The sequence below is a fragment of the Cervus elaphus genome, chromosome 1 (assembly GCF_910594005.1).
Source record: "Cervus elaphus chromosome 1, mCerEla1.1, whole genome shotgun sequence".
Taxonomy (NCBI): Eukaryota; Metazoa; Chordata; class Mammalia; order Artiodactyla; family Cervidae; genus Cervus; species Cervus elaphus.
In genome coordinates this window covers 30,412,709-30,429,712 of record NC_057815.1, presented here as the reverse complement: position 1 = coordinate 30,429,712, position 17,004 = coordinate 30,412,709, and the positions used below count along the sequence as shown (strand labels likewise).

At 42.0% G+C, this 17,004-nt stretch overlaps 1 protein-coding gene across 1 annotated transcript in view; it reads left to right on the top strand.

The window, feature by feature from the left end:
* Positions 1-3,794: 3,794 nt before the first annotated feature.
* The window catches only part of C1H11orf97 (chromosome 1 C11orf97 homolog), a 29,837-nt gene continuing 16,627 nt past the window's right edge, over positions 3,795-17,004 (top strand). The window contains exons 1-2 of the mRNA XM_043915383.1: positions 3,795-4,003; positions 9,676-9,780. Of these exons, the coding sequence (XP_043771318.1) occupies positions 3,862-4,003; positions 9,676-9,780 (247 nt within the window). The 5' untranslated portion in view covers positions 3,795-3,861. The remainder of the gene's footprint in view (positions 4,004-9,675; positions 9,781-17,004) is intronic.

The following is a 17,004-nucleotide window of genomic DNA, read 5'->3' as shown; positions in this document are numbered from 1 at the left end:
AAGGGCAAGCTGTTACATATATGCACAAAAGAGTTCTGAGAAATTTTTGGGTTGGCCAAAAAAGTTTGTTCAGTTTTTTCAGTATGATGACCTCTAGTAGCACTGAGTTGTCTTTAACTTCATCCAAAACAATTTTGTTAGACTATTGTGACAGCTATCATATTAGCTTGCATTTTTTAAAAATCTTATCAAAAGTGGTGAATTTTTGTATAGCCATTTTAATATTAAGAATGGAAGAAACAAGCAACGTTTTCAGCATATTATACTTTATTATGTCAATAAAGGTGAAAACACAACTGAAACACAAAATAAAGATTTGTGCAGTGTTTTGAGAAAGTGCTTGGCACATCTGATTTATCAAATGTGTCAAAAGTGCTTGGCGAAGATTTGTGCTGGAGATTTCTTGCTGGATGGTGCTTCACATTCCAGTAGACCTGTTGAAATTGATAGCCATCAAATGGAGACATAAATTGAGAACAATCTCCGTTACACCACAAGGGAGATAGCCAACATACTCAAAATATGCAAACCAAGTGCTGAAAATCATTTGCACCAACTTGGTTACATTAATCACTTTGATGTTTGGGTTCCACATAAGTTAAGTGAAAAAACCTTGACCGTGTTTTTTCTTGTGATTCTCTACTGAAATGTAACAAAAATGTTTCATTTATAAAAACAAATTGTGATGGGCAATGAATACTGTGGATACTGTACAATAATGTGGAACAGAAGAGATCATGGGACAAGTAAAATGAATCACGACCAACCATGCCAAACACTGCTCTTCATCCAAAGAAGGTGATGTTGTGTACATGGTAGGATTAGAAGGGAACTCCTTCCAGAAAACCGAGGGATTAATCCCAACAAGTACTGCTCCCAATTAGACCAACTGAAAACACCACTCAATAAAAAGCACCCAGAATTAGTCAACATAAAATGCATGATCTTCTATCAGGATAATGGAAGACCACATGTTTTTTCATGACCAGGCAAAAACTGTTACAGTTTGAGAAGTTCTGAATCATCCTCCATATTCACCAGACATTACACCTTCAAATGTCTGTTTATTTTGATCTTTAAAAAATTCTCTTAATGGGAGAAATTTTAATTCCCTGGAAGACTGTAAAGGGCACCTGGGACAGTTCTTTTCTTAAAAAGATAAAAAGTTTTGGGAAGATGGAATTATAAAGTTGCCTGGAAAATGACAGAAGGTAGTGAAACAAAATGGTGAATACATTGTTCAATAACATTCTTGGTAAAAATGAAAATCATGTCTTTAAGAACTTTTGGGGCAAACCAATAGAAACATGATAGCAGAAGTGAAAAATAAAATGTTTAGAAAATAATGTTGAGGCTATCTCCTAGAAACTAGTGGAAAAATAGATATAAAATAGAAAAAATAGGTCAGAAAATAAGAGGACAAACCAGAAGATCTACTAATAATATACAGATGACAGGAATTTCTTAGGGAACAGAGAAAATAGAGATTACAAATAACTCAAGAACATCTCCAAAATAAAGGTTGTGAATTTATTGATTGAAATGAGTTCCCAGCAAAATGGTTGAAAATTTACTTATATTAAGGTGCATTATCATGAATTTCAGAACAGTGAGTGCAAAGAGAAGATCCTCCACGTTTCAAAGAAAGAACAGGCTTTATCCAAGGGATCAGGAATAGAATGATAGTAGAATTCTCAATTGGCCACAGTAGATGCCAAAAGACAATGGTGCAACGACTTTAATATTCTGAAGAAAAATGATTTCCAATTTAGATTATTTAACCAGCTAGACCCTCACTTTAGTAAAGAATAAAGACACTTCTACCCCTGGACTACCCCTGGACACGGTCAATGTCTATCCCTGGACATTTTATCTCCCATATACCATTTCTGAAAAAAAGCTCTTGGAGGTAGGCTCCACCAAATAAGTAAGTAAACTAGGAAAGTGAGGAAGAGGGGCTCCACAAATCAGGGATTCAATGCAAGAGAGAGGTATGATGGTGAAGGGAAATCCTTACACCAGCAGCTGTGTACCCACAGATCTGGAGAGCAACCAGTGCAGACTGGAGCAGATCACAGGTCTCTCTGGAAGGGACTTTTTAAAAAAGATTAAATTGATACAATTCTTCATGTGTTTAAACATATTAAGAGATTTACACAAGGAGAGTTTGGGAATTAATCAGTGATAAGGACAAGAAAAATCTAACAAATTAGAGAGCAAGTTACCTAGAGATTATCATATTAAGTGAAGCAAGTCAGAAGGAGAAACATAAATATCATATATCACTTATATGTGGAATCTAAAAAAATGATACAAATGAACTTATTTACAAAACAGAAATAGACTCACAGACATAGAAAACAAATTTACCGTTAACAAAGGGGATGGAGGGGAGCTAAATTAAGAGTTTGAGATTACAGAGGCACACTACTGTATATAAAATAGGTAAACAACAAGGACCTACTGTGTAACATAAGGAACTATACTGTAGATCTTGCAATAATCTATAATGGAAAGAATCTGAAAAACAATATATATGTATATATATTATAATATATGTAGTGTATATATACAAATATATACACTACATTACACATATACATTAACCAAGTCACTTTGCTGTACCCTTGAAACTATCAAAACACTGTAAATTAACTATACTTCAATTAAAAAGAAAGAAGTAAAAAGAAGAAAGAGCAAGGCAACTATTAACTCCAAGTAATTAAAAGGTTATGCAAATAAAAAGAGTAACCCTAGGGTATTAGATGGTGGATAAACTTGTCTGCAGTTAGAGTTTACATAACCATAGTAATGAAAAAACTCCAGAAAAAATTTCAGTTAATCTATATTCAGAGTCTGAAGGTGTAGTAAGTACATGTGAGGTGGGAAGCATGGAAGAGAGCTAAATTCTCATCTCTTATACTAGGAAATCAAGATATGATACTGAAAAAGCTGAAAAATTTAAAAAGCGTCAAAGTAAGCATTTGGTTATGTGTTGTAGATACTAAATTATCAGCCCAAAGACATGAAAAGTGGAGTAAAATGGAGGTAAAATGGAGGCAGTTGCACTGGACTACATTCCTTGTAGAACTATTTAATTCTGCACATTTGGCTTTCATAAAAGTAACGCCACAACGTTGTTTCAAATAACTTCAAATACAAAAGCAATCTCATACTCCAAAAACCCTAGAGTTTCCCATTTGCTATTCAAATTAAACTTTGAGTTTGACTTCATCCTTAAAATCAGTTATTATATGGATTGAAATAGATTGTGAATACAAAAGTGCTTGACACTACAAGAGTTGTTTAACAACAAGAATTTACAATCCAAAAGTTAGGAATCCTTAACATTGATTTATTCCATCATGTGTGTGTAGCAAGGAGCCGGGACACGACAAACATCATCACTGCGTGAAACCAGTGACCTTACCTCAACTCACGCGTCCAGTCCCGCTCTTACCTGTTCCAGGTGGCTATCTACTCTTTGGCCTCTGGGACCAAACCTTTCTGAATTCGGATTCCAGCTTGTGCCACTTCTGGTTGCCTAACTTCAGACAATGTTCTTAGATTTTCGAATCTCAGCTTCCCTACCAGGCAATAGTAAAGCCTCTCTTGCAAAACTGCTGTGACAAACATACGGGAAATTAACAGAAATTCCTTTGCTTTGGTGGGTTAGTAATCACGGCTCCCCGACTCCAGCGTCTGTCTTCCTGGGCGCGGGACACAGGAGACGCCAGCTTAGATCTGCTCGGCGCGGGGAGGATCCCGCCACCATGGCAACGGGAGACGCCTCGCGTTCGCGGCCGCCGGCGGCAGAGCGGAGAAGGCCAGCCGGCCGCCGGCCCCGAGGACCCCGGCGGCATGAGGGGGGAGGAGGCGGCGGCAGCCGTGACGGTGCCCGAGGCGGGCCGCGATGGCGAGCAGCCCCGGCCGCCCGCAGGCCTGGGGTGCGCGGCGCGCGGAGAGCCGGACGGCGGCGGAACCCAGGAGTCCCGCAAGCAGTGTGAGTTCCCTTCCAGCCGTGGACACCGTGGGAGGGACGTGGGCGAGGAGAAGCCGTGAAAGGCGAACGGTAAACCGCGGTCGGACTAGCTGAAGCCGCAAAGGTTTTGGAGGGAGGGGTTGGAGTTGCTGTTTTGGCAAAGCTAAGGGCAGAAGCCATCTGGTCCATTTCCCCAAGCTCTCCTTCATAAAAGGTTATCAGAGCCCAGGTAGCCTCCAACTTAATGGGTAGTGGCATTGGCCTGGAAGGTATTGAAAAAAATTGTGCACGTGTGAATACACATACATATAGTATTCAAAATATTAAATTACAAAATAGATTTTAATTATAAAATGTGTAAAATATTTAAATTTGTTTTACATATAAAATATGAAATTAGTTTTTAAATACATAAATTATATACACACGCATGGAAATACGCGTATCATTTTTGTCAATTCCTTCATTTTTCAAACCGGGAAATTGAAGTCTAGACTAGTGGAAGGACGTACCTAACCCACCATCACCCAGTGGCAGGAGAACTCCTTCAAACAATTAAACTCCCATCTCTTGGATTCTCCGTTCCTAAATTATGATTATCTGACCCTTTCAGAATCTTACAATTATGGGCCACATGCTAACACGTTGTTTCCTCCTGCCCTGCCAAACATACAAACAACCTTCCAAGAAGTAAAAAGCAGGTCTGGTTCAGAGTCACAACCAACATAGTTGAAAGTTTGAGTCCGCGCCTGGTCGAAGCGCTCATCCATCTTGTTCCATAAATTTACAGATATTTCCCAGCCCCGTGTAACCCACACGTCTTCAGTAGGTGCTAAGGAATGATGAAGATGAAAATAATAGTGTGAAGAACGTGAGCAATTCCCAGTCCTGCATTGCCTCGCTGATTGCCCCTCTAGAGAGCCGCCTGGCTCCAGACGAGGAGCAGCGACTTCTGCTCCCCCAGGGACCACACACCCCGTCTTGGGAGCCCGGGACCTCCCGAGGAGCCTCCAAACTGCTGTTGCCTGCCTCTTTCCTCAGCATCAGTCACAATATACCTGATTATGATGCCTCATTCTTGTTCTTGTCAACAGCACGCAGAGGCCTTATTTAGAGCAACTAAGTTCAGTGTATATGTAAGTATTCAGTATATTTAAGGAATTCCTTACTCTGACTTGAAATTCTACCTGCAAATTTTCTCATAAGCGATGCTAGAATTTAAAGGTTCTTTATTCTTTTTGGCTGTAGGAGTAAAAGGTGGAATTAGCCATTTTCTTGTCAATTGAACAAGTATTGAGTGCTGATTGTGTGCCTGCCATTGGGCAGTTGCTGGGAAATGAGTAATGAGTTAAGGCTGGTATCCAAACACTCAGGGGCACAGAGTCAGGGTGGGAACATATGAAGAGTGCCTGCCTAAGCTTCCTGAGCTCATCGTTTAGGGCTTCAGCTGAAGTAGAGACAGATTATTCATACCTGCACAAGTACCCATTTAATTTTCAAAAAATTTTTTTTGAAATCTTCAGTCTCTGTTTTTTGGAAAGGTCCTCAGTGTCTGTACAGCTTCTACTCCCTAATCACACATCTGCTCCCAAATATACACAGATAAAATATGGTCCTTTCCCACTGAAACATCTTTGGATTATATAATGGTGGCTATTTGAGCCCCATCAAATCTTTTATTGCCTCAGTGTTACCTTTATTGTTACCTTTATTTTTTATTCATGCCTTTAAAATAATTTCTAGTGCTCTCACCATGATGGCTGAACTATCCCAACATTCTCCGTTTTATTAAATCACTGAATCCAGTATTCTAGGTACCGTTAGATTAGGGTAGTGTGGTCGGACCATAACCTCCCCTAATCTGAACATTATACTTCTATTAAGTGAATCTATATAAATTTACCATAGCTGTTTTGGCAGACACATTAGATTACTAGCACATGACAAGTGCAATCTATGACATCCTTAGTTTCTCTTTTCCCCTCTGTCCAATTGAAAACATTTGACCCAGGCCTTTTCTGTCCCGTACTTATGCAGTCCCTCTGTTTGGTCCTAAATGCAGGTCATTATATTTATCCCCATCAATACCATCCTATGGATGTGAACACTTCATTCCAAGTATGGAAGGCCCTTTGAGTCCTGAGCTTGCCATTCAGCACATAAACCATTCACCAAGTTTGTGTCATTCTCACATTTGGTGAATTTGCTGAAAGTTCCTATATTCAGATTAACTAATTAAATGGTGAACCTCACAGTTCCAAGTAGAGTCTCTGGAAATCCCTGATCTGTCAAGTAGCATCTTTGGCGTGGGCACTCTGCCTCCTATATGAATGCAGTTTATCAAATGTCTTGCTGAAATGCAAATACTATACTATGGCTGCAACATCTCCCTAATCTAATCAGTTTAGTAACTTGGTTTGAGAGGGTCAGCTATGTTGTTCAGTCGCTAAATCGTGTCTGTCTCTTTGTGATCCCATGGACTGCTAGCACCCCAGGCTTCCCTGTCTTTCACTATCTCCCGAAGTTTGCTCAAACTCATGTCCATTGACTCAGTGATACCATCCAACCGTCTCATCCTCTGTTGTCCCATTCTCCTCCTGCCTTCAATCTTTCCCAGAATCAGGGTCTTTTCCAGAGAATTGACTGTTCACATCAGGTGACCAAAGTATTGGAGCTTCAGCTTTAGCATCAGTCCTTTCAATGAATATTCAGGGTTTATTTCCTTTAGGATTGACTGGTTTGATCTCCTTGCTGTCCAAAGGACTCTCAAAAGTTTTCTCCAGCACCACAGTTTGAAAGCATCAAATTCTTTTAATTTTTATGACTAGTTTTAAGACTTTTGAAACTTACCTTCTCATCCATAAGTGAAAGTGAAAGTTGTTCAGTCGTGTTCGACCTTTGCAACTCCATTGACTGTAGTCCATGGAATTCTCTAGTCCAGAATACTGGAGTGGGTAGCCTTACCCTTCTCCAGGGGATCTTCCCAACCCAGGGATTGAACCCAGGTCTCCTGCATTGCAGGTGGATTCTTTACCAGCTGAGCCACAAGGGAAGCCCCTCATCCATAAAGTAGGAATAATTTTACCTTCCCATAGGCTGATTGTCAGGAAGAAAGATAGTATACATAAGATGTCTAGGGCATGGAAGCATTCAATAAATCGTAGCACTTGTTAATAGCCAGCTTGTTTGCTTCCTTCCTTTCTTTGTCTTACTTGGAGCAAGGAACATTTGCCCATACTAGCTCCTTATGAGCTTCCCAGGTGGCACAGTGGTAAAGAATCCACCTGCCAATGCAGGAGGCATGGGTTCAATCCTTGGTCCAGGAAGATGCCCCGGTAGGAAATGGCAACCCACTCCAGTATTCTTGCCTGGAAAATCCCATGGACAGAGGAACCTGGCAGGCTACAGTGCATGGGCTCCCAAAGAGTCGGACATGACTGAGTGTGTGCACGCACTCACACACACACAGCTCTTTACAAGTCATTTTTCATAGTTCCTCAAAACCTTTGATGATTTCTTCTGTGAATTCTTGTGAGAGAAAGGCTGGAATTTGTCAAGAGACTTGAAATTACAGCACGTGATCTCTTCCTTTCTACTGAGCTATTATAGACTTTTCCTCTTAGCCAAATTTCTTAAACCCTTTTCTGCCTGAAGATCATGATTTGACTGAATTTTAAACCAGAGTTAAACTTGAGTAATGCTGAACCACATTCATCTCTCATTCATATGACGGAATCTGGGCGAAAACAAGACCAGACCCAGAGAGTATCTCACTCTACCTTGTTCACATCTGAGGGTGTGTTTGGGTCTTACGACCAGGAATGACCCAGACCCACAGCGAGAAGCAGTGGGTCTCTTGCCCCATTTGGGCCAGTCTGCACACAGGTCAAATTTGTTCCTTGTCAGTTAGTCTGGAAAAGATGACACCTGCCATATCTTTGCGTTGGTCATTGAGAGTCTCCATGGCTCCCTAGATGGAGCTTTGAAGCACTAGGGCTGGAACCTACTGGCTGCCTGCCGTTCGCAGGGCTGTGTGGGTAGACACACACATAGAGGAACCTGCACTCCACCTGATTGGACTGTGCTTTAGTGCCACTTGAACACACACTTGTTGAGCATCTCTTATTTTTTTAAATCTGTGTTTATTTATTTCTGGCTATGCTGGGTCTTCGTAGCTTCACACCGGCACACTCTGGTTGTGGCAAGAGGAGGCTACTCTCTAGTATGCTGGCTTCTCACTGCTGTGGCGTCCCTCATTGAGGAGCACAGGCTCTGGGGAGCACAGGCTTCAGTCGTTGTGGTTCACAGGCTCTAGGCTCAGCAGGTGGGGTGCACAGGCTTAGCTGCCCCGAGGTACGTGGGATCTAGTTTCCTGACCAGGGATCGGACCCCATGTCCTCTGCATTGGCAGGCAGGTTCTTAAACACTGGACCAGCAGGGAAATCCTGTTGAGCATCTATTATTATGTCACACTCTGTTCTAGGACTCTGATGAACTGAACAGACAACACCTCCGCTCTTATGGTATATAGCCTGGCAAGGGAGACATACGGTCCTAATCGTTACACAAATAAAATTGTATATAAAGTAAATGAGGCTGCATACACATTGCAATAAATCAAATGAAAGAAAAGAGGAGAATACTATGAGAAAAAGTAACCAGGGACATTTCAAGATTGTGGAGCCAAGGACAATTTCCTTAAAGAACTGACATTTCAGCCTAGACCTGACATTCAGGTAGAAGTTACCCAGGCAAAAATAATTATGAGAAAGACAGTTCGGGCAGAGAAAATAGAATGTACAAAAGAGACAATGTGTGGTGATGGACAGAAAGGTCACGTGGCTGGAGCTCAGAGAGCAACAGAGAGAAGGGCTGACAGGAGAGTGTGGAGAGACAGATAGACTCAGATCACTCCCTGGGCTGAGCAGAAGAAATGTAACTAAAGAGCTTAGAAAAAATAGTCCATCCTCAACTATAGCAGTGAAGTCTTGTGGGGCCAGGTTTGGAGAACAGGAAAAGGTCATATGTCCATTAGTGACACTCCACTCCAGTTCAGGTTTATTCTTTTAAAAAGGTGATGAAATACTGCTAGACTGTTCTATATTATGTATCTGGATTGTAGGCTCTATGCATGAAAGTGAAAGTTGCTCAGTCGTGTCCACTCTTTGCAACCTCGTGGACTATACAGTCCATGGAATTCTCCAGGCCAGAATACTGGAGTGGATAGCCTTTCCCTTCTCCAGGGGATCTTCCCAACCCAGAGATCAAACCCAGGTCTCCCGCGTTGCAGGCAGATTCTTTATCAACTGAGCCACCATGTATCTTTATTACTCACCGCTGTGTCCTCTGCCCCAAATGCCTGGCACAGAGTATGTCTTTAATAAGAATTTATCGAATAAATGAAAGTTTTCTTCAAGCTAATGAAGAAAACTTCATATATTATTTCATAATACTTAAAATAAGTTGTCTGAAACTTAACCGCAAAATATAAAGTTCATCCCCCCACCCCGGTCCCCCGCAATGCTATAAGTTACACTGGAAGGGATCTTTCCAAAATAGAGTCTGCAGGATGAAACACCTGCTATTTGTATGGAAGGATTTGTCTCTTTAAAAAATAGTTATTTATGTAAATAATGACTAGAAGGTTGGGCAGAATTTATGATAAGCAAACAATTTTGTTAATGTCTTTACAGGGAAGAAGTTTTTATATTGTGAACCACATAAGAGAATTAAAGAAGTACTCGAAGAAGAACTTTATATTAAAAGAGATGAATGCCACATTAAACATCCACCTGCAGGTAATCTCAGTGAGAAATGAAGTATATTTGCAAAATGGATATAAAATTGCCTGTTTGGTGGCAGTGATTATCTTATTTATTGCAAAACCATGAGTATTAAAAGAAAAACAGCCCCCTTGGAGGTTCTTGGCTAATTTTATAATTATTTTGCCTTTGTCCAAATAAACTGTTGCATTTACATTGCTGTCCCACATTTTTGGTGGGTTTATTTCTACTTAATGATAAGTAGAATTTTTTCCAAGTGTCTGGAAAGCACAATAATATCTTCAATCTTTATCAAATAAGTAATACCAATAACAGTGATTCTCAAAGTATTGACTGCATCAGAATTATCTAGGAATTACCTGTTAAAAGCAGATAGCTGAGCCCCATCTATAGAGTAACTGGATTAGAAAGTCTGGGGTGGGGGTCCAAGAATTTGCATTTCTACCAAGTCCCAAGTTGATGATGCTGGTCCAGAGACCCCACTTTGAAATCACTGACCCAGAAGAATCTAAGTCATTTAAATAGGTCAATTCATCCCAGGATTTTATCTCATATACACATAGTATATGGGTTACATGGTCTGGGCTTTGATAGCTCACACTGACGGTTCATTTGAAAAATGATATGCTCTAAAGAGGGCTTCCTGGCAGTTCAGCGATAAAGAATCTGCCTACCCATGCAGGAGATGTGGGTTCGATCCCTGGGTCAGGAAGATTCCCTGGAGGAGGGCATGGCAACCCACTGCAGTATTCTTGACCTGGAGAATCCCATGGACAGAGGAGCCTGGCAGGCTAGGGTCGCACAGAGTTGGATATGACTAAAGCAACTGGGCACACACACGTGCATACTCTAAAGAATCCCTTATAGACATTGTTTTGAGACTGCTGAAGCTCCTTATTTTTATAGCTCCTCCTCGGTGATTAGCAGGTGCATATTTCATGCTTTAATTGAAACCCTCTTGAATACCAGCAGTTGCTTGAAGATACAAAAGCAACGTAAGACTTGACTCCTGAACTTAGAGAACTTGACACTTTCCGAGGAGAACTGTTGAACAACAGGCTGTGCTGTGCTAAGCCACTTCGGTCCTGTCCAGCTCTTGGCAACCCCATGGACTGCCACCCGCCAGGCTCCTCTGTCCATGGAATTCTCCAGGCAAGAATACTGGAGTGGGTAGTCATTTCCTCCTCCAGGGGATCTTCCCAACCCAGGGATCGAGCCTATGTCTCAGATCTCCTGTGCTGGCAGGCGGGTTCTTCACCTCTCATGCCACCGGGGAAGCCCAAGCTGGTGGGGCCCAAACTAGAGCAGAGGCTGCAGGCCCAGAGGGACAGCTTTTCAGACCCCATGACATAGCTTCACACTTTATGGGGTTTTTCCTATTTCTTCACTCCCTGTTCTGTCCCGTTGATCTATTTATTGATCTCAATACCAATGCCACATTGATATACAGCTTTAAATAATGTCTTCTTTTTCCTTTAAGAATTTTTCCCCCCACTTCACGTTTTAAAACCAGCATAGAAACGCCTTTTAAGGTCTTCTTGTATCACCCATTCTTATGGAAAGAGAGGTCAAAGGAATGGCTAATTTTGTTCATACAGTGTCTTGAAGGAAAGTTGAAAGTCTTAGAGTTTGAACTCTACGGATGGATGCAGAATGACCAACTAAATTGTTTCTCTGAAACCCAATCTATATATACTGTTTCCCTTGTGATTAAAAAAGAATTTTTAAGTCTATGCAATTGTATTTGGGTCCCCTTCATTTCAGAGATTACAGAAAAGCTAATTTATACACTATTTGGATGGTGTGTTGATTCTTAATAATAAATTTATTATTATTTATTTATTTAAATAAATTTTATTTATATAAAATAATAAATAAATTATTTATTTATAAATTATAAATAAATGGATAAATTTATTTATGTCAGTCTGAATAATTAGGAAAAATCATTTGGTTTATAAAAATTCATTTTTCTAGGCAATCTTCTCAAATATTGAAAGTGAAAGTGGCTCAGTCGTGTCCAACTCTTTGCAACCGCATGGATTATACAGTCCATGGAATTTTCCAGGCCAGAATACTGGAGTGGGTAGCCTTTTCCTTCTCCAGGGGATCTTCCCAACCCAGGTATTGAACCCAGGTCTCCCGCATTGCGGGCGGATTCTTTACGAGCTGAGCCACAAGGGAAGCTCACAAATGCTGGAATGGGTAGCCTATCCCTTCTGCCAGAGGATCTTCCCGACCCAGGAATCCAACTGGGGTTTCCTGCCTTGCAGGTGGATTCTTTACGGACTGAGCTACCAGGGAAGACCTCTCAGATATTTTTCCTATAAAATGAAGACCGCCTGGGGTGCTGCATTTTTTATAGCATCCACCAGAGGTCGCACAGAAGTGCTATTTTAGCCTAGAAAAAAATCAAAGCTGAGAGCTGCTTCTGTAAGGTAATGTTTTAAAGGGCTCTAATGATGAAAACAAAAAAGATCTTCATGACCCGGATAATCACAATGGTGTGATCACTCACCTAGAGCCAGACATCCTGGAATGTGAAGTCAAGTGGGCCTTGGAAAGCATCACATGAACAAACCTAGTGGAGGTGATGGAATTCCAGTTGAGCTATTTCAAATCCTGAAAGATGATGCTGTGAAAGTGCTACACTCAATATGGCAGCAAATTTGGAAAACTCAGGCGTGGCCACAGGACTAGAAAAGATCAGTTTTCATTCCAATCCCTAAGAAAGGCAATCCCAAAGAATGCTCAGACTATCGCACAATTGCACTCATCTCTCACGCTAGTAAAGTAGTGCTCAAAATTCTCCAAGCCAGGCTTCAGCAATACATGAACCGTGAACTTCCAGATGTTAAAGCTGGTTTTAGAAAAGGCAGAGGAACCAGAGATCAAATTGCCAACATCCGCTGGATCATTGAAAAAGCAAGAGAGTTCCAGAAAAACATCTTTTTCTGCTTTATTGACTACTCCAAAGCCTTTGACTGTGTGGATCACAATAAACTGTGGAAAATTCTGAAAGAGATGGGAATACTAGACCACTTGACCTGCCTCTTGAGAAACCTGTATGCAGGTCAGGAAGCAACACTTAGAACTGGACATGGAACAACAGACTGGTTCCCAGTAGGAAAAGGAGTACATCAAGGCTGTATATTGTCACCCTGCTTATTTAACTAATATGCAGAGTGCATCATGAGAAACGCTGGGCTGGAAGAAGCACAAGCTGGAATCAAGGTTGCCGGGAGAAATATCAATAACCTCAGATATGCAGATGACACCACCCTTATGGCAGAAGGTGAAGACAAACTAAAAAGCCTCTTGATGAAAGTGAAAGAGGAGAGTGAAAAAGTTGGCTTAAAGCTTAACATTCAGAAAACTAAGATCATGGCATCTGGTTCCAACACTTCATGGGAAATAGACGGGGAGACAGTGGAAACAGTGTCAGACTTTGTTTTTTGGGGCTCCAAAATCACTGCAGATGGTGACTGCAGCCATGAAATTAAAAGACGCTTACTCCTTGGAAGGAAAGTTATGACCAACCTAGATAGCATATTAAAAGCAGAGACATTACTTTGCCAACAAAGGTCCGTCTGGTCAAGGCTATGGTTTTTCCAGTGGTCATATATGTATGTTAGAGTTGGACTGTGAAGAAAGCTGAGCACCGAAAAATTGATGCTTTTGAACTGTGGTGTGGTGTTGGAGAAGACTCTTGAGAGTCCCGTGGACTGCAAGGAGATCCAACCAGTCCATCCTAAAGGAGATCAGTCCTGGGTGTTCATTGGAAGGTCTGATGCTGAAGCTGAAACTCCAGTACTTTGGCCACCACATGCGACGAGTTGACTCATTGGAAAAGACCCTGATGCTTGGAGGGATTGGGGGCAGGAGGAGGAGGGGAGGACAGAGGATGAGATGGCTGGATGGCATCACCGACTCGATGGGCATGGATTTGAGTAAACTCTGGGAGTTGGTGATGGACAGGGAGGCCTGGAGTGCTGTGATTCATGGGTTCGCAAAGAGTCAGACACAACTGAGGGACTGAACTGAACTGAATGATGAAAAACGGAAGCCTACTATATTTTTTCTTTTTCGTTTCTTCTCCTTTTCACTGCTGGCATCCCCACATTGACCAGAACAGGAAACTAGCACCTAGGGAGAGTTCCACACTCTTCCAGCCTAGCCCTGAGAACTTAGGCTGGCAGCTTGCATCAGTTACTGTAAACTGGAAGAAGGTTTACAGTGACAAACTCTTTTAAGTATCAGAAGAAAGATATGGCCTCTCTTGCTGGAGAACACACCTTGCCACACACATCCAGAGTTCCGCATAAAACTTTTAGGGGCTTGAATGTCGTCTTTCCAGGTAGTGCAGGAGTGAAGAATCTGCCTGTGAATGCAGCAGATGCAGGAGTCAGGGGTTCAATCCCTGGGTGGAGAAGATCCCCTAGAGGAAGGCATTGCAACCCACTCCAGTGTTCTTGCCTGGGAATCTCATGGAAAGAGGAGCCTGGAGGGCTACAGTCCATGGGGTTGCAAAAGAGTCATACAAAACAGCAACTGAGCAGGCACACACATGATGTATAAGCAGTTCTTCCTAGACGTTGGAAGTAAGTACACTTGACCCATTATTTCTATTTCTTCACTTATCATCTGCTCTGTCACCCGCCCCAACTAGGCCTTTGCTTCCGCACATGCAAGGAAATTGTTCTTTTCCAGATTGCAAATGACCTTTCTCATTAAGGTCAAATGTAGTGATCTTCAAGGTCAAATCCAATCCACAAACTCAACTTCTCCACAGCATATGACATAACCATTTACTCCTTCCCCGGAAAACACATTCTCCACTCAGCCTCCAGGTCGCCACACTCAAGTCTCCTGGTTTCAGTTGTACCTCTCTTCCTCTACCCTCCTTGCTGACTCTGCTTCTTCTATGCTCTAAAATGTGGAAAACTCAGTCACAGACCTTTTTCTGTACCCATGCTCCCTCCCTGCAGATCACGCTTGGCCCTTTTGTGCTGACAACTCCAAATTTTATATCTCCAGCCTCTGATTTTCAAATTCCCAGAAGTCTACTTGGCTTGGATATCTAAAGGCCTCTCAAACTTAGCATGACCAGAATAGAATAAAAATCTTTAAAGATTTTTTAATATGGACCATTTTAAGTCTTTATTGAATCTTTTAAAATATTGTTTTTGTTCTACATTTTGGGTTTTTGGCCACGAGGCATGCGGTATCTTCGTTCCCTGGTGGTAGTGTTTTAGTCGCTAAGTCATGTCCGACCTTGGCGACCCCATGGGCTGTACCCCGCCAGGTTCCTCTGTCCATGGAATTCTCCAGGCAAGAATACTGGAGTGGGTTGCCATTCCCTTCTCCAGGGAATCTTCCCAACCCAGGGATTGAACCTGGTCTCCTGTATTGCAGGCAGATTCTTTACTGATTTAGCTACAAGGGAAGCCCAAGTTCCCTGACCAGGGATCAAACCTGCACCCTCTGCTTTAGAGGGTGAAATCTTAACCACTGGACCACCAGGGATGTCCCTACATCCCAGCTTTTAAAATCCCACTCTTCAGTGGGTCTTCCCCATCTCAAGAAATGGTACCGCCACTCACTCAGTTGACTAGGCCTAGAAGGCAAATCCTCTCTCCATGGTCAGTCTATCAGTGAATCCTGTGAAATCTACATTTGAAAGATATTTGAAATTTCCTGACCTTGCCCAAAACATCTACTTCTGCCTCATTGACTACACTAAAGCCTTCGACTGTGTGGATCACAATGAACTGTGGAAAATTCTTAAAGAGATGGGAATGGCAGACCATCCTACCTGCCTCCAGAAAAACCTGTATACAGGTCAAGAAACAACAGGTAGAATTGGACATGGAACAACGGACTGGTTCCAAATCGGGAAAGGAGTACATTAAGGCTGTATATTGTCACCCTGCTCATTTAACTCACATGAAGAGTACATCATGAGAAATGTTGGGCTGGATGAAGCACAAGCTGGAATCAAGATTGCCAGGAGAAATATCAATAACCTCAGATATGCAGATGACACCACCCTTATGGCAGAAGGTGAAGACAAACTAAAGAACCTCTTGATGAAAGTGAAAGAGGAGAGTGAAAAAGTTGGCTTAAAACTCAACATTCAAAAAATGAAGATCATGGCATCTGGTCCCATCACTTCATGGGAAATAGATGGGGAAACAGTGGAAATAGTGAGAGACTTTATTTTTGGGGGCTCCAAAATCACTGCAGATGGTGACTGCACCCATGAAACTAAAAGACATTTATTCCTTGGGAGAAAAGCTATGACCAAACTAGACAGTGTATTGCTGACAAAGGTCAGTCTAGTCAAAGGTGTGGTTTTTCCAGTAGTCATGTATGGATGTGAGAGTTGGACCATAAAGAAGGCTGAGCACTGAAGAACTAATGCTTTTGAACTGTGGTGCTGGAGAAGACTCTTGAGAGTCCCTTGGACTGCAAGGAAATCAAAGCAGTCAGTCTTAAAGGAAATCAGTCCTGAATAATCATTGGAAGGACTGATGCTGAAACTGAAGCTCCAATACTCTGGCCACCTGATGGGAAGGTCTGACTCATTAGAAAAGACCCTGATCCTGGGAAAGATTGAAGGCAGGAGGAGAAGGAGACAACAGAGGATGAGATGTTTGGATGGCATCACTGACTCAATGGACATGAGTTTGAACAAGCTCCAGGAGATGGTGATGGACAGGGAAGCCTGGTGTACTGCAGTCCATGGGGTCTCAAAGAGTCAGACATGACTGAGCAACTGAACAACAGCAACCACTTTGCCCACAACCACCTTCCCCAAACCCCAGCCATCTCTTGAAGGCTCAGCAATAGCCCCCAGTGACAGGTTCTACTCTTTCCCCCTGCAGTCGATTCTCTTCTCAGAAACCAGAGGCATCTCTGACAAACATAAATCTTTGCCCATCACCTCCATGCTTAAAGCTCTCTAATGCCTTCTTATTTTCCTTAGGCTAAATTTCAACTTTGTCGGGTGGCCTGCTCACCTCTGTGAACTCGTCTCCCGTACTTTCTGACTCCACTTTAGCTGCACAGTTTTTCTTGAAATTCCCTTGAGAGTCTTCTCCAGCAATACAGTCCAAAAGCATCAATTCTTTAGCACTCAAGTCTTATTTATGGTCCAACTCTCACATCTGTACATGACTAATGAAAAACCAAAGCTTTGACTATACAGACCTTTGTCAGCAAAGTGATGTCTGTGTT